Here is a 24,658-nt window from a genome sequence, read left to right as displayed (position 1 = left end):
TAGAGGAGACATCAAAGGGAAAAGCAGTGTGACTGTCACCAAAAAGGCCCCTTTATGGAAAAGGAAGCCAGTGGGAGAGAGGAGCCTCTGTTGACAGTGTGTTATGGGGGCCGGCTCACATCTGGTGTGGGTGGGAAGGAGGGGCTGCCGTGCCCAGTCGTGCTACTTCTGGTGTCCTAAATGCTTCTCCAGAACTTTTTCAACAGACTCTCTTGATGATGCCACTGCCAAGTGGTGAAAAATATATCAAGGGCACTGGCTTGCTTCATGGAGGTCAAAGCAAGCAGTCATAATCTCATGGCTGGGAGGTGGGTGCTCATGGGAGACGATGCTTTGCTTTTTCTGATTTTTCTCTTTTCTTTGTCTGATTCTTCCCTGTTTGTAACCGGAGGAGCTTGTTTGCATTTGCTAGCTGGATTCCTCTTATGGAGCCCTGGTTATCGTTTGCCCCATGGTTGTTGCAGGCTCCCGTGTGGCAGGTTTCCAGAGAGCTGACCTCAGTGTATGCTGCATATTCAGGGCAGTAAGTACTCTCCACAGGTGACCATGCCTCTCTCTGCCTAGAGCAACCCATGGCTCCCTATCATCTGCAGGAGAGATCCCACACTTCTTCCATGACTGTAAGGATTTGGCAGACCCTTCCAGCATTTTCTCCTGCTTTTCCTAGTCATACGCTTCTGTTTGTGGATCGCTGGACACTCCACCCTTCTCATGCTTCTGTGCCTCTTTTCATGCAGTGTCCTCTTTCTGGAACCACCTGCCTTCACTCACCTTCCATGTAAGCAACTTCTATTCATCTAGCTGCAAGATCCAGTTCAAATGTCACCTCCACTATGTAGCCTTCCTGATTTCCCCACAGTATTAGTGACCCTTCATCTGTGCTCCTGCATTACCCCCTCCTGTCATATACCTTTTTACTTGTCTTTTTATGACTGCAGGGAGGTAGTATAACAAAGGGGTAAGAACATGAGCTTTGCAGTCTGGTCTGGCTTTGAAACCTGGCTCTGCCACTTATTAGCTGTATGTCTTTGCAAAAGTGATCTGACCTTCAGGACCCTCCTCTGTCTTTACTTGTAAATGGGCATAATGAACTCTTATGAAGTGTTTTGTTGAGGGTGAAATGTACCAACCTGTGATGTGCTTAGCATGGTGCTTGGCACGTGGTGGTTCTCAATAACTGGTTGTGGTTATTGCGATTATCACTGAATCATGAAATCTTAGAGAAAAAGGGGACCTGAGGGGTTATTCTCATGCCTGCAAAGCTTGATTCTCACTCCTTTGTCAGATAGTCATCCAGCTTCTCCTTGAACTCTGCCAGGGACAGGGAACGATACTTAACGCTGATGCTACAGAGGTTTGCTAATACTTAGGCTAAGATACTGTATGTCTATTTCGGGGACTATTTTAAGTCGGCAGTTATATGTATGTATGTGTGTGTATGTGTATATGTATGCATGTCTATATATATTGAGTGATGTTTCACCATATAAGATTTCCTAAAATGTCTTACCCAAAAAGCTGAGTTAGGAAGTCACAACAGAAATTAACCTCCAAAGCAAAGTTGTGAGTGGCTTTGCATTTTCTTAGATCTTTTGTTTCTGAGTGAGTTTGCATCTGTTTTTTGCCTCTGAGTGGAAGGCCAGTGGAAATCGTGGCTTGTAATGTTGCTACAGCTCTCAAGCATACCGTGTCTGTGATAGATAGAGAGAGAACATAACCTGAGTGACATAATAACATGGTGCATCTAGAAGTTGTAATGTTTTGTTGGCAGAGAGAAGACATATTTTTCCTAATGTGGTTTAGAAAGAACCCTGGATTAAGAGCAAGGAATCCTAAGAATTGTACGGTACTGTGGCCTCAGTTTTCTAGTCTGAAGCGGGAGCATCGGTCTCTCGGAGACGGGATATGGAGAGGGCAGAGGTGGACTTTGTCCCTGAGCACTAACTACCTCCCTTCCGCCTGGAACCAGAGCAGCTCCTTCTTTACTTTTAAAATCTGAGGTGTGCAGTGGAGTCTCTTATAGGATGTTATTTGAAATAAAATATTCTGTTGATTAAAAAATTTAGAGACTTCTAAACTAGATTATCTTTAAGGTCCTTCTAGCCCCCAAAACTATTATAGCTCGAAAATCAAGCAAAGTGATATCTTTTTCAACTTTCTAATACAGGTTTAGTTTTTAAAATTTTTGTAAAATGAAACAAAATCATGTTTCAGAAACTTTTTTAAAGGTTTTTTTTTTTTGTCCTCCCTCTCTGATTAGCTTAATTTTGGTAAAGGCTATTCCTTTCCTTTTTCTTCCAAAATCTGCTTTTCTCTGACTTAATCAAAATCCCACTAACACTAGGAAAAAGTCTTAGGTATGGTATAGGGCAGGAAGATGAATATCATCTTCTTTATCATTCTCTTCTATCCTTTCATCCCAGACAGTCCCTGGAGAAACCATGACATAGTTCAAGTCTGTATTCAGCAATATGCATCTTTTCAGCAGTTCCTTTCCCCAGTTCTCTCTACATGACCTCACAGAATCATAAAGGTGCAACAGATGTAAAAAATCTTTTTGCCTAAATTCTTTACTTTAAAGATGTGGAAAATGGGACCCCGTGAGGGGGACAGATTTGTCTTGGGTAAGGTAATGAGCCATAACTCAGCTGGTCTTTTCCAGTTCACTTCTCTTTCTAGTAGGTTTAGATAACCTCCTAGTGCTTCAGTTTTCTCATTGTAAAATGGAGATGATAATAATAGTATTTGCCTCATAGAGTTGTTGCTAATATTATGTGAGCGTAGAACCCTTCAAACAGTGAACCGCGCTTGCAGCATAGAAAGTTTCCAGTACAGGTTTGCAATTATTATCATTACTACCCTTCCTATACTGACAGCAGCCTGCCCAAGGTGCATGCATGGATGGAAACCCCATTTGAGGACCATGTTCCTACCTTGACTTGCACCCCCAAAACAAATCGTTAAAATAATCTCTTCTTTTAACCTCCCATTCTCCCAGGTGACTGTTCCCTGCTGAGTGACAATGGGTGCGTAATTTGTTTTATTCAGATAAATGAATTTCCTGTTAGTGCGTTGGCTACTTAATGCTGGATTTGCCTGGTAGTAATGCCTTACCTTAGTGAAAATGTATGTGCTTCCAGAAAACCCTTAAGGACGGACTTTAATGAGGTGATTTCAGATTGGGTGGCAGGTGAGTGTACAAGTCCATTTCCATCAAACAGGTCTGTCATCTCACCTTGAGGCAGGTACCTTCTCTACTGCAATGTGTGGGGCTAGCCATGCCATCCTGATCACTCTCACCTCTAATTTCTGGAAAGTAAATGCCAGCTACCAAATGGTGAGCGTTTAGAATTTAGATACTATCATTTTAATCCTGTATCAGGGTCATATGAACGGAACTTCATTTGAGCCATGCAGAAAAACTAGTTCTTACCTTTGAGTTTATCTTACTTTCGAGAAGCAGGTAAATATCTGATGGGAGCGTGACTGAAAGAATCATTACCTGCCAGTGAGGAAAAATATGGTTATAGGGCAAGCCGCATCCTGAATCTCAGGAGCCCTGAGTCCCGGGTTTGCAATGGCCCCTGGGAGGTGGTGGTGGCTTCGTCTAGAAGGGAGTTTGGCCACCAGTTCTGTGACATCAGCGCTGCAGTCCACAGGAGCACTTTTCTTTTTCTGTCTTTGGTCCCAGTCTTAATCCCACCTCCCTCCCCCATACCTGGTCCCACTCTTCCAGAGCATTCTACGTTATTGACATTGTGAATGACCTAGGGGGACACTGACTGAGTTGCAGCCTTGTGGAGCAGAAACTCTTTGCCAGTCTTGACATTCACCCAGCCATGACTGTACAGGGACGCCTTGAGGAGTATGTGGCATTAATCAGTGGAAATTCCCACCTTCTCAAAGGTTTATATTTGCCTTTTTACAAACCGTTGAAAAAGAGAGAAAGAAAAGGAGAGAGAAGAGAGAGGAGAGGGAGAGAGAGAGACGGGGGTCGGGGGTGGGGCGGGTGGAGATGAAGACTCCCATCCCCATTAGCAACAATACATCAGGACTTTCTAAGTGTGATGTGTGGTTACTTCAGTCCCTATCAATTGCTTTAATATTTCAAAATGGAACCGGCTCTCTGGCGGGAGTGTAAGTGAGCGCTGTAAATGAACGCTCCAAGCACAAACTCCTGGAACCTTGCCGCCGCTGCTGTCTGCCCCGCCAGACCCCTGGGAGGACACAGACCTCCCTTCCCTCGGATTTCCGTGCGTGGTGGCCTGTTATTTATTTTGTGCGGGCTTCGGGAGCCATCGACACGCCCGGGCTGGGGGCCCGGCGTGGTGGCAGGCTGCACTGCGCGCGCGGGTCTCCCGGCTCCGAGGCTGGAGCCCGGCGAGCGTGTGCCCTGCGGGCGGAGGTGCCCGGCGCGCCCCTCCCTCCGCGCCCGCGGGTGCCAGACCAGACGCCAGCCCTGGCGCGCTGACAGACGACTTTACTCAGTTGTCAGTTTTCTCGCTTGTCAGCAGAGCTGCTGGTAAGTGAAAGAAAACAGAGGGGGCGCGAAAGCAGCAAGGCAGGGGAGAGAGAGCGCGGGGAGGGGGGAGCCGCGGGGCGCTCCAGGGCAGGGGGCGCGGGGCGGAGCCGGGGTGCACGGCGACCGGGTCAGACCACCCCGCCTTGTGCCGCCTCCTCCCTCGCTCATCCTCCTCTTCCCTCTCCCCTTCTCACTTTCTCCCTCCTTGCTTCCTCTCCTCCCCAGTCGGTCCTTCCTTTCTCCCTCAGATCCTTCAGCCTGCCACACTTATCGCTTCTGTGGCTTTGTTTTAAAAAAATCTGAATAGGTCCGAGGTGCTTTCTTCTTGAGCAGGCACACAATCTCTATCCCTGGGCGTTAGCCCAGGACCATGGCTGGTTACCGCAGCTACCTCCGGGGGGCACCTGGGCCCGGGGTCGCCCAAGATCCAAGCCCCCTTTAAGTCCGGATTTGGGGAGCGCAGGCGGGAGAGCGCACGGAGAAAGTGACAAACTCACGCCTGCGCCCAGCTGGGTGCTCATACTGGGCCAGGAGGCAGGGAGGGGACAGCCCAAACTCTCTCAGCCTCACTCCCAGTGATAACCTGCAGCTATGGAGTCGCCCACCAAGGAGATTGAAGAATTTGAGAGCAACTCGCTGAAATACCTGCAACCCGAACAGATCGAGAAAATCTGGCTTCGGCTCCGAGGGCTGTAAGTAAATCTATTTACTTCTCTTGCCCCATTTCCCTCTCCCATCAACATTTTACTACACAGCCACAGTCACGACTGCTACCCTCTTTCTGGCATGGCCCTTTAAATACAGCCCTAGAAGTTCCACAACTGCTTCTCCGTTAATTACAGTCACTGCTACCTTCCTTTCAACAGAGATTTGTCTTTCTGACTTAGAATGCCTTGCTATTTCTGAGCTATGCTTTCTTTGGGGGAAGGGGAGATGTCTTTAGATTTCAGTTGTAGTAGATCAGTACCCACAGAGACGTTTCTGGCGCTTTTTGCCCAGTGAGAAAAGTTTGGGGACTCAGGTCACAGACTTTTAGTCAAAGGAAGGATTTTTCTCTGCAAAGTGCTTGCAAACACCTTGCAGGTGGTCCAAGAACTTACCAACAGTTCAAATTCAGCATGCATTCTGGCTGCTAAATTTTCCTCTCCCTCTCCCCAGCCCAGTTCAACTTCTGATATTTTCTTAGGATTCTTTCTAGCAGGAAAATAGTTACTGGAAAGAAGGGCTATTTTCGGAGAAAGTGGGGATCAGAACCAATATTGGAGTTTCCTAGCAATATTTGAGCAGTGAAATAGGGCGTTTGCTTTCAGTACAGTGGCCTGAATTCTAGTTGGTCTGATGGACAGGGATCTCTGAATTTCATTCACTTTTTTGGGTTCTGTCTGTTTGGGTACTGAGGAGAGGTGACCTGAAAATACAGGGTATTTTCTGTGAAATGATTTCATAAACCCCAGTCAGGAAACTGTAGAGATAGCTGTACATTTTGCTCTCCAGTTGACCTGGCAGGTCCCAAAGACACCTTCTCTAACTACGAGATACTCATGTCATCAGATATTTGGCATCAAATATCTAGTACGATTTTAAAAAATAGTTTTTCTCCAAGTATGTTCTTCAGACACTTTGTTCCTACTGAGGGCAGTGATGGGAAAACCAGCTCCCCGGCAGTTTGTTTTGCTGAAGTTATTGTTTTTGAAAGGACACACACACACACACACACACACACACCCCCCAAACAAATCAAAAGGCACTGATCCGGTTAGCTTCGTCTTAGGGGAGATCACATCCAAAGCAGGATATTCAAAGTTTCTAAAGGGAAGCAATGAGGTAGAATGTGTTTCCTTAAGGGATCCCTATTTAAAGTGTAATTTATAGAAGCCCTTCCACCAGTAATCTAAATGAGCTTCATTGCCATTGATCTAGATGGGAAACCATGCCAAAAAATATGATTTTGGGATAGTCTGGTTGCTGCAAGCAGAGGCTGCAGGCTTATTTGGAAATTTTGTCTTTCTGGCTGGCAGGTTGTCCTGACAGTTGACACGCATGCAACATAACACCTCTTTAGAGCGGTGTTTACAGTAAGCTCAGGTCGTATGTAATGAACATTATGTCTAATCATATTGTGGTGCACACAGAAAGTTTGTTGCATCCACAAAGTCTGGATCCGATATACAATGTCAGAGTGTTGTCAGGCTGGTCTCCCTGCCATCCGGCTAGAGGGACTCATGTGCACACACTCAGAAACTGCTTCTCTCTGGCTGTGCTACAATTTCAACAGACTCCACGGAGCTACTCAGGCTAGAGAGAAGTGTTTGGGCAATTCAGCGAGGCTGAGGTGGTAACTTGGGTGAAAAAGCATTTAGCGCTTAAAATTCACTTTCTTGTAGCTTTCTCTGCTTCATATCTATTAGACTTCTCTCCCTAAGGTGTTGGGTGTGATGTATCCACATTTCCGTTTTCTAGTCTCTCGTATCTATCCAGGACCCGGTGCCTTTGAACATGAAAGGTGTGGGTTGATTCTTCTCCAAATGTGTGTTTTGAATCCCTCTCTTTACCCTCCCTCCTGAAACACCCTGCCCAATAGCAATCCTAGGAGATATGTGGCTTCACTTTCTAATTGGCAAAGCACATGTTACTATTGTTATTATGACTTTTTTTTTTTTTTACTACTGTTATGGTTTTTACTACCACTTTTTCTTTTTTTAAACAAAACAGTAGTGCTATAATAAGTTGCTAAAGACTCCGGAAACCAAAGCACATGCTTATTTATACAACTTGGAATAACATTTTTGCAGTTCACAAAATAGAAACCCTTAGGAGATCTAAAGATGTGTCTCTTTATCCACACAAGAGACTGTCAGTAAGAGAAAGGAAGCTGCTCTTTTAACATTTTGGAAAGACCCGATAGCCACAAGTGGATTTTCATATCAACTTCCTACCGTGATACCCTTATAGAAAGGGCTTTTTAGATGACCACAGAGAGTCAGGAATTCAGTTCAGCTTGTTTGAGAGCCATCTAAGTTCAGGACTTGATCATCTCATGTCTGGACTGTTCAATGGTGCCTGTCTCCTTCTTGTCAGTATCTCCCCTGTTTAATCTGTTGTTGAATTTTTCATCTCCTCCATTGGAATATGAGTTCCTCTAGGACAGACGCCTGTGTGTCTTGCTTACTGCTGTACTTCCAGTGCCTAGAACAGAGTTTGGCATAAAGTATATGTTTAACCATAGGTGATAAAAGAAGCCTAAAGACCCAAATGTGAACTTTCTAATGTTCAAAATGAAGATAAATATATATTTGGGTCAGCTTATAGGCCACGTGACCTAACAACACAATATTCCGTTATCTGGAGGGGAGGCAGGTTTTATTAACATCATTACCCAGGGTGGGACACAGAAATCTAAACTGAGTTGGGAACTGGGCAAAGCCATGACCCAGGGCTGAATGCCACTCTTGTGTTTACCCAGGTTCTCTCTTTCCCTCTCTTCTCTCCCCCCTTTTCCGCACTGGCTGGGAGTGGTCTTCACCAGCAGGTGAAGCCAATTGCCATGGTTGTCGTCTGCCAAGAATCTAGAGCGTAGAGAGTTATAGATGAGCCTCCGTTATAACCTCCACCCATCCCCCTGCCATGCTTTCTTTTTTTCTCTTCGTTTTCTTCTTACTGTCTGAATACTCTATGTTTTATTTATTCATTATGTTTATTGTCTGTCTCTTCCAACTAGAATATAAGCTCCCTGAGGACAGAATTTTTTTTGTCTCTTTGGGTCACTGGCGTATCCCTGGTGCCTACAGTACTGCCTGGTATACAGTACGTTATCAATATGTATTGGAAACCTAGGGCTGTTTTGCATGTTTCTCTGGGAAAGACTTATGAAAAACTCTTTTTTTTTTTGTGAGGAAGATTGGCCCTGGGCTAACATCCATGCCCATCTTCCTCCACTTTATATGAGACGCCGCCACAGCATGGCTTGCCAAACAGTGCGTTGGTGCACGCCCGTGATCCGAACCAGTGAACCCCGGGCCGCCACAGCAGAGTGTACACACCCAACCACTTGCGCCACCGAGCCGGCCCCAGGAAAAACTCTTAACCTAGCCTTGTAGCATCATCAACATGCTAATAGTGCATCAAATATTGGAACTGTGAATTTTAAACACTATCTACCCCAGCTGAAATTACAAAACCCTGCAAGCCTAGGTGTCTACTGTTATGACGACTCATTTCCCTTGAGCTAGGTGCTGCACATCCGTGCAGAGAGGCCGACTGTGATTCAAGGGGTGTGGGTTCCTCAGCCTCCCTCTGCAGCCCTGCCACCTTCTCATACACATGCTTGCATTTCCCTGAGCTGGAAGGGAACAAATACTTCGCACTTGAGCTTCCTGAATTCTGTCTGTCAGAGGGAGGCTGTCCTCTTACATTTCTGGGAGGACCCTCCTTTTTTTTGCATTTCCGTTTCTGTAAACCTCACTTGTCACCCATGAGCCGTCGTCATATGTCTTTCCTCTGTAGGAGTGGGTGGAATTTTCAGGAGCCTCTCCCAATGGCTGTTTTGTTAGGGAATCTTCCAATCAGAGAAAATACGTCAATGGCTGTACTTTATCCTTCTGATGAGGTGGGGGAGCTTCATGGCCGCATGGGTCTGAGTCATGACTTGTACCTTGGGTCCTAACCAAGAGTTTTTCTATTGCCAGCCTGCTATATGATGGCAAAAAGGTACTTCTATGCTTTTGTTTTTTAATTGAAAGCAAGAGAACAGGTTTCACTTATTCCTTGGCATTGTCACAATTGTAACTAAGCTATCATGTATTTATTTTGCCCAACTATGAGGTAGTCAGTAAAATAAATTTTATGCTTATACAACACTCTCTATGCAGATGATGATGCTTTTTTGCATTATCTAAAATAATATTATGAATATAAAGAGAGGTCAACCACTGTTAGGGTAACAGACTAGGACTCTTGTTTTTGTCTGTAGGGCAAGCTTTCCTACCTTCCTTATTATGTAACAGGCCCTGCCCTCCTCCCCACCCCCTGCTCCCCACTGTAGAGATGGGCTTATGATCTAGGACTGGCCAGTCATACAGTTTCACCTTTCTGGCCACAGTGGTGGGTCTCAAGACTGGCACAGAATCCAAGCAGGAGCATTAGAGTCCTTCACTGAGATTTCTGTCTTGGCCATGAGAGAGTGCTGCTTTCTCTTTTTCTGGGTTTTCCTGGTGGTGGCCACTGGCTCCATTTCCCACTTCAGGGAGAAGATCTTTCTGTGAGAGGACATGGTGAGGCCAGCAGTCAAGGAGAAGCAGAGGTGAGAAGATGGACTGGAAATCCCTGGGTCAGCTCCCAGAGCCCCTAGTTCCTGCAGATGTTTCTCTGATTCTGTCTGCTCTCCTGGTCAGGCTCTGTTTCTGCTTAGGCTGCTTTGAGTTTGGTTTCTCGGAAAGAATCTTCACTAATACCACATGGAAGTACAGGGAACTTAAGTGACCATTCCAAACTACACAGCCAAGATGGTGGGAAAAAGCCATAGGCAAAGAAGCCTGGATCTTTGGTTTCATATGTCTTATATAATAAAGCCCTATTATTCTGTGATTTCTTTCTATTCATCTAAAAATTTTAATGGTGTCATCAATGTTCAGACAACGTGAGTTTACTCAGTTAACATTTACTGAGTGTCCATTATGTGCCAGGCACTTGGATGAGCTCTGGGTGTTCAGAAGTCCATAGGATACTTGCCTGACCTTTAGCAATTCCTGAAGGCTAGTGGGAGGGACTGACATGAATAGCTGGAAGTGATGACTGTAGTTAGGAGGGGTGCAAGGGGAGCTACGTCTGCCTGGGAGGGCCAGAGAAGGTGTTGCAGATGAGCAGTGAGCTGCGTATTTCTTCTGCGCAGAGTCCTTAGAGTCACAAGGAGGAAACTTGCGCAGATTCCTTCCATTCGTGTCAGCTTTTTGCAAAGATGCGAGGAAAACGAGTCATCCAGTCAGCCCAGAATAGATCAGCCCAGAATTCTGAGCTGTTTTTATGGACAACTGGAAAAGCTGCTTGTACTTACTAGGAATATAGCCCAAGTCCTAGTCCCCTTCTCTATGCTCACCTCTCATTGACAATTTCTGAAGGAGAGGGTGTGATTGGGCCTGTTTGCTGTTATTTAGCATGGAGCTATTAGGCAGAAATCTCCTAGGTCACCTCAGAAGCAGTTGGTCCCCAAATTGTCCCCTGGTCCATCAGCTGTCTAGGTAACAGGGTTACCTTCCCCTACAAATCAATCCCCAAGAGCCTTAATTACTTTCCTTAAAAGATGGCTATGTGGTATCCTCTTGCAGCACACCTAGTGCAATATTGAGGCGTAGATAGAAGCTAATGAATGGAGGTAACAGAGTGTGCAAAGGTACAGAGGCATGGGAGGCCTTGGCACAGTTGAGGAGGAGTGAGAAATAATGTTGGAAAGGAGGGCATGAGCCAGGTAGTGATACATGGAATTTAAAGAAATTTACTTTTTGTTTTACACAAAATTATATACACTTATAATTTAAGGAGTCAAGTATTTGAACACAGTTCACTACATTACACACAAAGTTGTGTTTGAGGCATTCCCCATTTATATGTTCCAGAGATCCTTTTTTTTTTTTTGGATACGTGTAATTTTAAAGAGTTTGCATTTTATCCTTTAAGTTATAAGGAATTGTTAAAAGACTTTAAACTGGGGAGTAACAAAATGAGATTTGAATTTTAGGATGGCTGTTCTGGAAGAAGTTTGGAGGACAGACTGGAGATGAGACTTGAGGCCTAGAGACCAGTTGGAGAAGATGCCTGAATTGGGGTAGTGCCACTGAAGATGAAAGAGTAGGGGGCACATTTGACCTAAAAATTGTCAGAACTTAGTTTTGGAGCAGAGAGAGAGAAGGAGAAGTTGTCTTCCATGTTTGTTTTGGCTTGGATGTCTTAGTAAGTTTGGTGTCATTTGCCTTGTTAGGGACCTTGGAGAGAAGAGCAGGCTTGGATAGAGCAGAATGATATACTTGGGTTTAGATATGTTGAACTGGAGTAGCTTCTGGAATGTCCAAGTAGCCGTTGGCGATGGCGGTCTGGAACTATGGAGAGACCTTTGGCCTGGAGTGGTGGGTCTGCGAGTCATAGTTCTGAGTTAAAGCCTTGGGAACAGATGACCTGTGGAAGAGGAGCTTGACCTGAATCTCACTAATAAAGCAATTCCAAAAGAATAATTTAAAAAATTGTTGTTTATTTCCCCCAGATTGCATATTTTAGTGTGTTAATTGGTCTTTTCACCCTCCATTTAATTGGAAATGTCAGATGATTCAGCATATTCTTATTGGACTCCTGTTCTGTGCCAGATATCAGGAGCTTCAGAAGAGATATGAAAATATCAGAAGAAAAGCCCTGCTCTCAGAAAACTTAGAGTCTAGTTAGGGAGACAGATAATTCTGTATACATGTGAAAAAGTTAAAAAAACACCAATAAAAGGCTGGGCAATAATTAATTGCTAAATAAGTGATATTGACATTATGTACTTGGGTTCAGAAAAGAAAGACATTTGTGTTAGAAAGATTGTTTTTGAGTCTCTCTTTTCCTAATAAAGATCAATTAAGTCTCCCTGAAGTGTGTTCTTAATGTATATTAAAGGAGAGAAGGAGGTGAATATCAAAAAGGATAAGTAGGTTCGAATGAAATTTTCTTTACTTGAATACTAATGCAGTATATTAGTACATCATCACTTGCTTATCATAATTTGGTTGCGCTTGTTAGCTAATTACAACTCAGTATTTAGCAGCGAAGTGTTTATTATTTTGACCAAGCCTTACAGCCTCTGTCAGTTGGGAAGCAGCCCCAAGCAGAGAGATTTCTGCGTTTCTAGCTCTGGTTTTCTGTCTTTAATTTGCTTTGGCTCATAAAAAACTACTTTCCTTGGTTTCAGTTTCCCCATATGGAGGGAAAGTGCTTATATGACTTACATCATGGCTTTTTGAGAAATGACTAAGAAAAATAATTGTTAAATATGAGGGACATAAAGTAGTCTACAACAGCTTTGGGAATGACCATCACAATTTCCCCTTAGTAATAAAAAATGAATTCTACAACAAATGAAACTCTCTATTTTTGGAGAAAGTATACTGAATCCACGAAAAGCATTGGTATTCTTCAGGCTTATTGGAGTGTCTTCTTTATTTAAAGACCTCTTGACAGCTGTTACTAAACAAAATAAATGTCTTCATGAGTGTAAGAAAAACCTATATGTTCCTAGGTAGTGAAATTATGAAAAAGCTTAAGAGAATAACTTAATCAAGAAGACATAATTTATGATTATAGGTAATGCCTTTTATTTACATATTTGAATGAATACAGACACACATCTATATACAGGAAACTCATCCATTACTCATTCACTCAGCAAACATTTTTCTAGCATTTACCCTGTGCCAGGCACTGTACTAAGCACCAGGATACAGTGGGAAACAAGACAAAGGCTCCCTCCCTTAGGGAGCATTCAGTCTATAGGTAGAGGCAAATATTAAGTATATAAACCCATAAATAATTATTTACTGTGATGAGTGCCACAAAGAAGTACAGGGTGCTGTGAAAACGTATAAGAGAGGGCACAAACTTGGTCCAAAAATCAAGGAAAGCTTCTCTGAAGAAGTGAGATTTAAGCTGAGATCTGAAGAATAAGTAGGTATTAGTTACGTAAAGAGTTGAGGAAGAGCATCCTGGGGTATTCAAGGCCTGGGAAAACAGCATGTACAAAGAGCCAAAGGACCATGGCACCTCTGAGAAAACAAAAGAAGGCCAAGTGGCTGCAGCATAGACAGTATGGAGACAGGAGACTGAAGACACAGCTGGAGAGGGGTCAGAGGTTGCCTTGTGTTTTAGACCAGGGGCCTTAGCAATGGGAAGCCAGGATAGGTCTGTAGGGGTGGATCTGAGAGCTTTTCAGGAGGTAGACTCGATAGGACTGGGACACGGGGGATGAGGAAGAGAGTGGAGTCTAGAATAACTCCCTGTTTTGTAGCTTGAGTCCCCAGGTGCTAGTTAATGAGATCAGGATCACTGAGGAGGGAACAAGTTTGCAGGTTTGATAGCAGGTGGGAGCAGAATGAATGGTGTAAAGATCATGAATTCAGTTTTGGACATACTAAATATGAGGGGCCTCTAAGATGTCCCTGAGGAGATGTGGTGAAGTCATGAGCAGTTGCATAAATGAGATTAGGGGAAAGGTCTGGATTGGAGATAAAGTAAATGTACAGCTAAGCAAAGTAAGAAGAAAAAAAATTATATGTATATATATATATGTGTATGTGTGTGTGTGCACGCATGCATGTGTGTGTGTCTGAATGATCCTAAATTAATATTTCTATGAATTTTACAAGTAGAGAGAACACAGTTTACTGTGACTCCCTAAAATGTATGACAGAAGGTGCCAGGAGACTATCAGTTTATGTATATTTTCTCACTGGCATTGACTTGTTCAACAAATGGGAAAGGCCAGCTAGCAGTCAATGCACATAGCTTTGCTTGGAACCCTTGTATTGACTACTTGGTGTCACGTCCACCAAAACATGGATTTGGAACAGAGACAGCTGGGGGTAGGCAGGGTCATTCCCAGTATTCCATAGGCAGAAAGAAACCAATACCCAAGAAGTCAAATGGGATGAGGCCCTCATCAAAGGCCGTCTGAGAACTATAGGGCATGAGGCCAGGCAGTGAGACCCTAAGCCCAGCCCACCACAGAAGGGCCTGGTGAAGCTTCGCTGGGTGGAGGCTCCTTAGACCCTGCAGGAGGCCATCCTGTTGTCTAGGCTCCTCCATTGGACGCAGCCTCTTGCTGCTGTTCTAGAGGTGTCCTCCAGTGGACACATCTGGCCTCTGTCTCTTGGGGCAGCGCACAGCCCTGCCGTAGTGCTCACTTTCCACACCTCTGCCTCATTCATAGCCCTGTTCCTGCTCTTTAAGGCCTTTCCAAAAATAGTCTTCCTTCTCTCCATTTCCACCCTCTTCCAAGGGCCTATTGCAGAGACCCAATATTCAATGTTCTACCGAAATACAGCTTTCCTTTCTCTTAAGGCCACCAGAAGAGTGAATATTTAGATAATCAATATGAGGGTGCATTGAGTGTTTTGGCTGCAAGTCACTATTGGACGTGCAAAGAACATTAAATTCTGTTTATCCAGATTCCAAACAACCAAAATGCTTAAATAACCAAGACTTTTCTCAGACTCTAGAGACATGCTGAGTAAATCCAGTAGTGAAAGATTAATCTTTGAAAGCTACTTCCAGGTGTGTTTTAGGAATAGTTCAAATTCAGACTAATCTCTCACTCCCTTTTTTCTCTACCTCTCTGACTCTTGTCTAAGGATGACTCTGAGGGGTCTTGCACTGCCTATAAATTAACCCCCCCCAAAGTATATTACATTTAGTATACTATTCCAGGGGGTTGTTACTTGGAAACCCTGTCTGCTAAGGATGAGGAACTTAAAAACTTTTGTGAATAGGGTCCTGTGTAGCTCATTTGTGAAATATAAGGATTAATTATCATAAATCAAGCCTCATAAATGTTGTTGAGAACTGCCATTCTGTCTATAAAACCACTGACTGAAATTAGTTGTTGTTAAAAAAATGAAAGAGTTGTTCAAAGCACCCTTTTCTGGGAGTCTTGGCATGGTTTCAGTGAAGGCAGCTATAGCTAAGCAGAATTTGGTTTGAATACTCAACTGATTTCAGTTAAGAGTAGAGCTCAAAATGGTCCCAAGGAATGCATATGCTACTTGGGGTTTTTGTTGTTGTTTTTGTTCTGAATTTTGGATATTTGCCTCATTTTTGCTGTATTTAAATTGTTGAAATTTATAGAATCTGCGTCCAGAGAAGAGCCTTATACAGATGATGCTACTGTGAGAGAAAGCTTTAGAGGAAATAGGAAGGACTTCTGTTCCCAAGGAGCTGTTGTGTTGACTTAAATTCACCTGGAATTGGAAGTGACCAATAGCTGCTTTCTGCCAGGAGTAGATTTTGATAAGAGTTGGGAGGAAGGGCATAAGAGAGGAGAGAGGGAGGGAATACTACTGAAGTAAATAGAAAAGGATTAGAAAAATTAGGTGGTCACTAAAGTTAAACTTGGCAGAAGATAGAGTTTCTGTTCTGGCTAAATCTACATGGGGAAAAACAAAAGAGAGAATTGAAGCAACTCGCTGAATAAATCAATTTAGAAAAACCTACCCCTCTTCTAATTACAGGGATCTATCTGTGAGGAGTGAGATTTTGTCTGAATCCTTTGGATTTATCTCCACTTTGGCAGTGTCATCACAGATATTAAGAAATATTTATTTTCAGCTTTTCTCATTGATGTTTATCTAAATAGGAGCCAGGCTCCCAGGAAGGAGGTCACAAAAATCTCTTCCATTCCCACCCACACAGTTTTGCTGTACTTGTAACACTGCAAGAGGTTTTAGTAAATATGTGAATAGATGAATAAATCATTTATGCAAAAACATACTACTTGGATTTCCATAAATGTGACATTTGCTTTCTACTTTTTTTCTCTAAAAACCTTTCCATATTTTTTCTTTGGTGCCACTGATTAGCTTACTGCCCAGCTTTTAAACAATAGATTTTTAGCTAGAGGATATAGTGCTTGGTCTGCTCAAAAAAACTAGCTTTCCAGAGGAAGATTTCAGCTTTTTTTGGGGAGGGGGGTCCCGTTCTGGGTCCTGTTACACAGTAATCCAAGTGCTGGAAATTTTAACCCAGGCCCAGAAGAGAAACAGGCAGAAACAGGAGATTTGGATGGCTCTGTCTGGCCAGCTGTCCGAAGGGCTGGAGAGAACAATGAAGAGACGGGTTTGCGGGAATGTGGGGGCACGGGGCACTGTGTGGAGTTGGTGCCATTCCAGGTAGGGTTGTTGAGTTTGGATTAAACCTTCTTAAAGGTTTCTCCTCTTTCCACTGCCAAGCCAGCACTAGATAGAAACACATTTGCTTCCAGGAGTGAGTTAAAAATTGATCGTCTTGTCTTGACAGCTCTGTTTCAGATTAGCATTCTCTGATTCTTCAGATTCACTACTCCAACCCCCACACCGAACTGTGAAAGGCTTCGTGCATTTGAATTTGATCTCATCACTTAGGGTTAAACATATTGGAATTTTATACCTTGGGAGTTGCTGTCCCTGAATATGACCTTCCTTTTCTAAGAGGGCTAAATGAAAGGGCATGAATCTTTAGGACAGTTTTCCCCAGTAGAAAACCTGGGAGAGAACTTCTCTAGAAAATTTAAACAAAAACAGTTCTTTCCTAATTATTGGGTTATTCCAGGTAAAAGTGAGTTTACGTCATTTCATTATTTTTTATTTGTTGTCTTTTCTTAGATCTTTAGCCAAGCAGGAAAACGGAATAATTGCCCACATGGATTTCCATTCTGTAGCTAATCAGTTAAGAACTTTCGAGCTAGTAAGAGAAGAGAGTCGCTTTCTCTGGTGTCTCCCACCACCTCCCCAGTAGTCTGCTGGAAGGTGCCAGGAGACTGCAATTTATATATATTTTCTCATTGGCATTTACTTGTTCAAAATATGGGAAAAGCCACCAAGCAATCAATATACATAGCTCTGCAAATCTAGGTTTTAACGTACGCATCATGGAAATGAAATCACTGCTAGGAATAAGAAGAAATGTACAAGGACTTTCCATTCTCAGCAACATGGAGAGTAGCTCATACAAATGATTTAAGACAGATTCAGTGGACCTTTCTAGAGATAGCCAGTTCTGTTCAGTCTGCACCCATATGCCAATGAAAAACAAAACCAGAGGATCAGATGATTGTTCAAATCCTTGCTCATTTCATGGGTATTTGTGGCATTTTATCTCAGTCCTCTTTCTCAGTAGTGAGCCGCATGTGACCTGAACTCGTGAGAACTTCTGGTTAACTCCGTGAATCTTGCTGTGCACTTTGTTTTTCTGAGTTGTCCCCCCATCTCCTCTCCCTTACTGGCACTGAGGGCTAAGAACCAAGATTTCCAAAGCCATCCATGCGTCGGCAGCAATGGTGACCTCAGTAGGGAAGGATAGAGACGGGATCTGATGGGATCTGGAGCAGAGTGAGTCATCATTGCCCAGAAACCCTGGGGAACACTGAAGGCAGAATTGGGATGCTCATTGTGCCTGTGCCGTTGTTGTGTATTGAGCTTCCTTTACCAGAAAACCTTCTGTGCCCTGCTGGGTAACATCTTGCTGTCAACTTTGAAACTGAGCACAAATTTTGGTTTTTCTAAGCCAGCTTGTTTGAATATTAAGCCTATTTATAAACCTCATTATTGCAGCACCCATATGGCTCTTACTCAAAAATACTCACTTTAAAAAAGTGAAAGACTGCCAGGCCCTTCAGAATTTAACATTGATGCTTAATGGACTCTCCCCGATCCAGGCTATCAGGAATGATTCCCAAATCATCGTTTTACTCTGGAGTATGTGAAACTTAATTTGATTGCAGGGGTGCTCAGTACTTTGGGAACTCCTAGCCGTCAAAAAGCAAAGAAAGCTCCTCATAACCATCCTCGCTCCCACCTCACTGTTGTTTCTTGCTGTTTCCTTGCTGTCTCCACTCTGCCCTGAGGCAAGTCCATGTTTATTGTGGACAGAATCACCCCTTAATGCTTTCTGAGTTTCATCCTTTCTCTCCCTGATTGGGACCAGGAGAGGTAAAATGAAGTTTAGGGTCTGGAAGCTTCTCCTAGATGACACAACTATGGAGAGCTTTGGGGAGCCTTTTTAAATATTGGGGGTCAGTGTTCTTTACTCTTTGATGATGCTTCTGTCTCTGTATTCTCTTGTAAGAATGTGATCAGCTGGATGTAAATGGACTGAAGCCTTTGGGGGGAGATTTTCCAGCTCATCACTTTCTCTGTTATGTACATGTGCACACATATGCACACACACACCATTTGATACTTCATGGGCAATCCACAGTTCCATAGAAACATTCCAGACTTAAACAGACATTGGTCTTTGGTGAAGACCAACAATCTTTTAATTTGCTTGAGAGGTAGTGGATATGGGTCAATTGATAATGCTAGTTATAGCACATGATATCTCGGCATTGAGTTACAACTTCTGGGGGGTGCTTAGGGATTCTGTGTAAACAACTCACTGGGCTTTGGTTTTTAGGGAATTACTGATAAAAAAGAATCTTCATTAAAAGGTAATTTTGGATATTTCTAAGAATTATTATGGTATCCGGTTCTTAAATACCCAGTTTTACTTTGTTTTTTCCGACATTAGAGGGAAGTGTGTGGTTCTGCTGGGCTAATTGGGACCCCTGCTGGGTGGGTGTCAGAGTGCACAGCCTGCAGTGTCCTTTGGGCGTGGGGGGAGGGGAGAGAGCTGGGCGGGGTCCTCTTGCTCTTATCAGGACTGAGATTAGCATAGGTTTCTTTGTGGTTCAAGTGTTCTAAGATAGGGAGAATTGGGAGTATTCGATTTTCTACTTTAGAAAGCAATCTTCAACTTTTTTTCTTTACTTTTTTAATCAATGAAAGGTTTTTTTTTTACCAAACAAAATTTGGAAACTTATTGAATTATAATACCATTATCATTTATGCAATACTATTGTTATTTATACAGTAGCTATCTTTCTTGAAAATTTACTGGATGTCCAGCACTGTGCTAAGTGCTTTACATTCAGTATTACATTGAACTCTCACATCACCTTGTGAAGCGGATATTATTGTTACCTAACATTTGCAGATGAGGAGACTGGTGGCTGGGAAGGTGATGTATGTTGCTTAGTGGGCACAATAAGTTGGAGAAGGGATTTGAGCTCAGTCAAATGATCACAATGCTCTGTTGTCACACAATGTTGTGCTGTAATGCCTCTCCTTAAAAAAAACAAAAAAAGACAGTTTGCGTGTGTGTGTGTGTGTGTGTCTGTGTGTGTGTGTCTGTGTGTGTAGGGCTGAGTGTTGCTCTAGACCTTCATCAAGGTAGTTTCCTCAGCCTGGTCTTGTAAAGATGACCTGCCTTCCACCGGAGAGTGAAGCTGTGCTCTCTCCGTCTCCCACGCTGCCAGCTTTGCCAGATCCCAGAGCACGGCAGCTCCTGGTCATTCTCTGCTTTCCACATCAGCCCAGTCTGGCTACATGGATCTTGAGATTTGTGATGTATTGTTTCAAGGTTCAAAACATTGTAAATTTAAAGTAAGTTTGAAAAACCAAAACAGGACATTTAAAAACATTCCCTTTGTCTTTCAGGTTATGAATCAGGGATAAATTCTGTTGAAGTTCTTAAAAACAAAAAGCCAAGAATAAACTAGGTTCTTTTCCAGCTCATTTCCTGGGTTTGGATGGAAAGAACCCAGGGTGTTTTATTGTTGGTTTGGTTTGTTTTGTCTAGTGTCTGTATTTCCTCCTGGCATCCTTTGACTTCTTTGTATAATTTCCTCAATTTTCTTTGAAGGCTTCGGAGTTTGCTTTCTGTCTCAACCACTTTAAGGTTCTGTATCCTTAGGCAAGTTACTCAGCCTCTCTGAGCCTCACTTCCATCAAGTGAAAAGTGAGGTAAACCTCCCAGGGTCTGTAGGCGGTCAAAATGAGTTAATTTATGTCACAGGCATGGAACAGAGGAGATGCTCAACAATTGTGAGCCCCCTCTTCTCTCATTACCTTCCTCCTGTGTGTAGAAAACCACGGCTGTTCCCGCTGCTTGTAGTAAATCATCGCTAAACAGAAGAAAAATTAAAAAGAAAGCAATGAGCAATTTTTTGGATCAGTTTCTTGATAAAAAATTTGATGAAAAAAGTTTCATTCTTTCATTTCACAAAAATATATTGAGCAGCTGCCACTTACCAAGCACTGTATTAGGCAAGGGAGAAACACTAACAGATAGTGGACAAGCCATCAATCTTGCCATTAGCATAACAGATCCTACCATTTGGAGTGATAAGTGCAGTGATGTGGGTGAGCTCTGGCCATCGTGGGACATATAAAAGGGGCATTATCCAGTTTGGGAGGCCCTAGAAGGTTTTCAGGAGGAAGTGATGTCTCAGGTGAGAGCTGAAGGATGAGTAGGGCTCAGTCAGGCCTCACGATCTTACCCAGTCAAGATGATCTGTGAGTAAGATCTTGAGTAGGGTAATTTCCCTGGATCTGTGTTTTCTCTTGTGCTTTAAGTGATGACTTCCAACTCCAGGGTGAGATGACACAATTTGGATTGGGTCTGCCTTGATTTTGGGACTCTCTGTGTCTAAATGGGACAAGATGGGAAGGGAGAACTTTAGGACTTGTAAAGCCAAAAATGCATCTATGAAGATAGGGAGTGAGTGTCAGGAAGGTGAGTTGGACTGAAAGTCAGATTTTTGGTCTCTGTTTCTGTGGGTCTACCACACTCATAACCATATTTTGATAAGTGTGAGTGGCAGCTGCAAATGATTTATTTATTTTGCCAACAGACATTCATTGTGTGCCAGCCATGTACAAGCCCTTGGGATAGGTACAGAGATCCATTTGATATCCCTGACCTCAAGAAGCTTAAAACAAGGGACAACGGGACCTAAAATTTTTAGAATGCCCCTTACATGGCATGCATAATACCTGGCAAATTCAAAACATTACATTCTCTGAGATCATTCCTTCCGTTTCAAAGATGTGGAAACTAAAGCTTGGTTTGGTATAGAGCTTGCCTGAGGTCTCACAGCTAGAGATGGGGGAAGTTGGGTTTTGAACCAGGTCTATCACGTTCCAGAGCTCTGTTGTCTTTCCACATAATCAGAGATGAGACAAGGCAATGCAAGAGGTGACCCCTTCCCCCAGGTAGCATCTTTTTCAAAAAAGTAAAAATTTTATTACTTTTCTTGATTAACTCTGTCCTCAGTACTTTTCAGCCTTATCGCCTGCTATCTCCCTCCATACCTGGCTGGGCTGGGCTGGGCTGAGCTGGGCTGGTTTGAGGCCACTAGGCATGCCCTCCTTACCTACTGGCCTCATACCTACATATTTCTCCTTGTTGAAATCCCACCCATCAATCAAGACTACCTCTTTCACAAAGCTTCCTGAGCTACCCCTTGTATTGGTTGTTAAAACAAAATAAGACTTTAGGCACATGTCTTCTCTTTTAGAGTCCTAATTTTTGCAGAGAGTGGGTCTTACAGAGTTATTATGAGGATTAATGGTGTATGTTAAATGCTTGTTACTAGTAGGTGCTGAAAATGGAAGCTATTCTTATTTTTGTTGATCTTTGATTCTTTCAGCATTCCCAGCACTGCCTTTGTATGGTCCTTGGCAGGTGCTGGGAGAATTCTGTGGAAATTGGTAGCAAAGGTTTTCTTCTTCTGGCCTCTGAAGACACCTTTTGCTGATAGAACTAGTTGGGCTTCTGGGTAGAAGCCAGGGGCATCCATCTGGCCCACCTACTCCCTTGCCTTTGGTCTTCCCAAACTCTCAATGGGTTATTTTCCAGTCTTGCCAGAGGCTCCTTAGACCACCTTATTAGACAGCAGTGCTAACAAGGGCCAAGGGCATGGGTCACACCCACAGCTCACTGCACTCTGTGCCTATAGATGAAATGTCTGCCCTTGGCTACTGCCTGGAGAGTGTGAGTTGTCACTGGTGTTGGGGTCTAGGTGAGAGAAAGTGGATAGTCAATGTACATCCATCAGTTTTTGGAGGGGGTGCAAGGCAATGTTTTAGGCACTGGAATACAGTGGAGAACCACATGAAGAACCTGCCTTTGGGGAACTGACATTCAGGAGGGTTATCTCATTTATTTCTCACCACAAGGTCTTGAGAGAGGTGCTCTGATTATTCCCATTTTATAGGCGAAGAGACTAAGGCTCAGAGAAGTAGAATAACAGTTCGAACACTGTGGAGCTAAGTGCCAGAGCCAAGATTGGAACAAAGGTAGTTTGCTTTAAAGCCCGAGCCCTAACCCACTCTGTTAGTTGACCTTTCTCCCTATATATAATATAATTCAAACAGATATAGAGATATCTCTATATATGCATATAGTCATACATATATGTATATCTATATATGTGACTATACCCTATAAATGTGTATATCTATGTACGTGACTATCCTATATATGTGTCTAGCTGTATCTGTGACTATATCCTACAAAAGTATATATCTATAGATGTGACCATATATGTATATATAAGTATACACATATTTTTATAAATTTTTTTTTCTAATTATAATGCTCATTTTTAAAGGAAAATTCATAAAAGTAAACATAAAAGGAGTGATCCATTAACCCACTACCTTGGGGTCTGGGTTATCATTCTGGTGTGTTCCTTTCAGATAAATAGCTATCAGTATGTATCTTGTCAAGATCATGGTGTAGGTTCTGTGTGCATGCTGCTTTCTTCACCTAACATCTAGCACTGCCATGTTTGTTTTCATCCAAACAGAGATGTAATAGGTTGTGGTGATTCTGAATTTGAAACATCTGTGGCTTTTTTTTTTTTTTTTAACATGTGACATACAGCTCTATTAGCAAATCAGTGGCTTGGCTTCCTGGGTGCAGTGACTGTAATGCGAATGGAGGTGTGGAACGAAGGGCGACTGGGAAGCATTGTACTTCCTGAAGATGCTGCAGGGAGATGCATCTTCCTCTCCCAGCACTTTCTTTCCTCTAGGCCCCTCCAGTGAAGAGCCTAATGAAACTCTTTTGAGGGTCTTCAGAGTCTATAAAAACTGACACCAACATGAAAAACATTGGGATACTGGGAAAATAAACTTTTATAGCCATTTTCTCCTTGAATGCCACTATGACCTAGGTGAGATAGCCAGGGCAGATGTTATCCCTGTTTGATAGATTAATAGATTTGCCCAAGGCTAAATGAGGACTGTAAATAGCAGAGATAGACTGGAACTCCAGCCACTTCTGCTTCCTGGGGAAGAGTTCTTCCGGGAGACTGAGCCCACAGCTGAGCCATTAGCAAGTTCCTAGCAGCTTGCACCACTTTTGCTTCTAGACTCATTGTCTCCTTCCTCACTTCTTCCTTCTCTGAAGACCTTATATCTGAGCTTTTGGTTAAACTGCATGACTCCACATTCACATTTTAAAAGGCACATCCATAAAGGGACTTCAGTGCTAGATGATGGGGATAATAGTGACAATAGTGACAGTACAAATAGCTAATAGTTATTGACCACTTAATATGTGCCAGATAAAAGAAATGCTTTACAAGCCTCTGCCCATTTACTCCTCAACAACCCCATGAACATGGTAAATGGAAGAGCTGAGATTTGAACCTGGATCTTGCTGTCTTTAAGGCCTGACCTCAACCAAGATACTACAGTAGCCTCAGAAGGGAAAGGGAAGAACCTAGAGGGCAGAACCATTGAGCTCTTGGGATGCTGTTTATAACTGTTAAGACTATGGTTATATGCATCTGACCACATATAACATAGTAATCCAAAACTTTTAATGGGGCTCTGAGACCCACAGGCCTCACAGAGAGGACCTTCTATGAAGTGTTTACCTCCATGTCCATCCCCACTGAAGCTATCTTTTTCTAACCCGCTGCCTGCCAAAAACCTTTTTCTGATATGTGTTTATGCTTCTTTTCCTACAGGAGGAAATATAAGAAAACATCCCAGAGGTAAGAGCGTCTTTCTGAAAAAGGGGAGCTCATTGGCTGAGTCATTTGTGGCATGACTCTTCGCATGTCTGGTTCATGGTAGACGTTCATTGTAATAGACAGTCTCTTGCTTCTTTCTCAGTGAGTTGCCTGCTTTATCTTCTGGTTGCTACTGCTGCTGTAATTAGAAATTGATTGCAGCATTTAGTGTGGCACAGTAAGTGTATACCTTCACATGAGAGTGGATCCAGTGGATTAAAAAACTTGTTACTGCTGAGCTGTCTAGTGATTTTACTAAAACCTTGACCAGAGAGTGGCCGGGTTGGGCATGGGGGGTTGTTGAATGTTTATGGATGGGAACACAAAAGAGTCTTTAAATACACTTTTAGTGTTTGAATTCTTTGCCTGAAATTCTCCTTTGCCTGATTTGCTGACAAAGTGCTGTTGAGCTCAAAGTATAGTTACAAATTCTTTTAAGGGCAGTGATGGTTTTTTGATTTATCCATGGAAAGGGTAATTTGAAATAGAATATCATCTGTCATCGCCCTCCATTACTGTTTTAT

General features: G+C 43.0%; 1 protein-coding gene across 6 annotated transcripts in view; it reads left to right on the top strand.

Moving 5' to 3' along the window:
- PDE1C (phosphodiesterase 1C) overlaps positions 1–24,658 on the top strand; it is a 515,800-nt gene that overhangs the window by 199,131 nt on the left and 292,011 nt on the right. For 2 of the 6 annotated variants that reach the window (XM_058527853.1, XM_058527838.1), the window contains exons 1-2: positions 4,707–5,214; positions 24,090–24,116. The exons of 3 other annotated variants lie outside the window; for them this stretch is intronic. In XM_058527853.1, coding sequence (XP_058383836.1) covers positions 5,114–5,214; positions 24,090–24,116 — 128 coding nt within the window. In that variant the 5' untranslated portion in view covers positions 4,707–5,113. Of the gene's footprint in view, positions 1–4,706; positions 5,215–24,089; positions 24,117–24,658 lie in introns of those variants that run through there. One more of the 6 variants, XM_058527825.1, reaches the window with a different exon arrangement.

The sequence above is a fragment of the Diceros bicornis genome, chromosome 3, assembly GCF_020826845.1.
Source record: "Diceros bicornis minor isolate mBicDic1 chromosome 3, mDicBic1.mat.cur, whole genome shotgun sequence".
Classification (NCBI taxonomy): Eukaryota; Metazoa; Chordata; class Mammalia; order Perissodactyla; family Rhinocerotidae; genus Diceros; species Diceros bicornis.
Note: the sequence above shows the minus strand (reverse complement) of the source record. Positions and strands in the feature narration are given on the sequence as shown.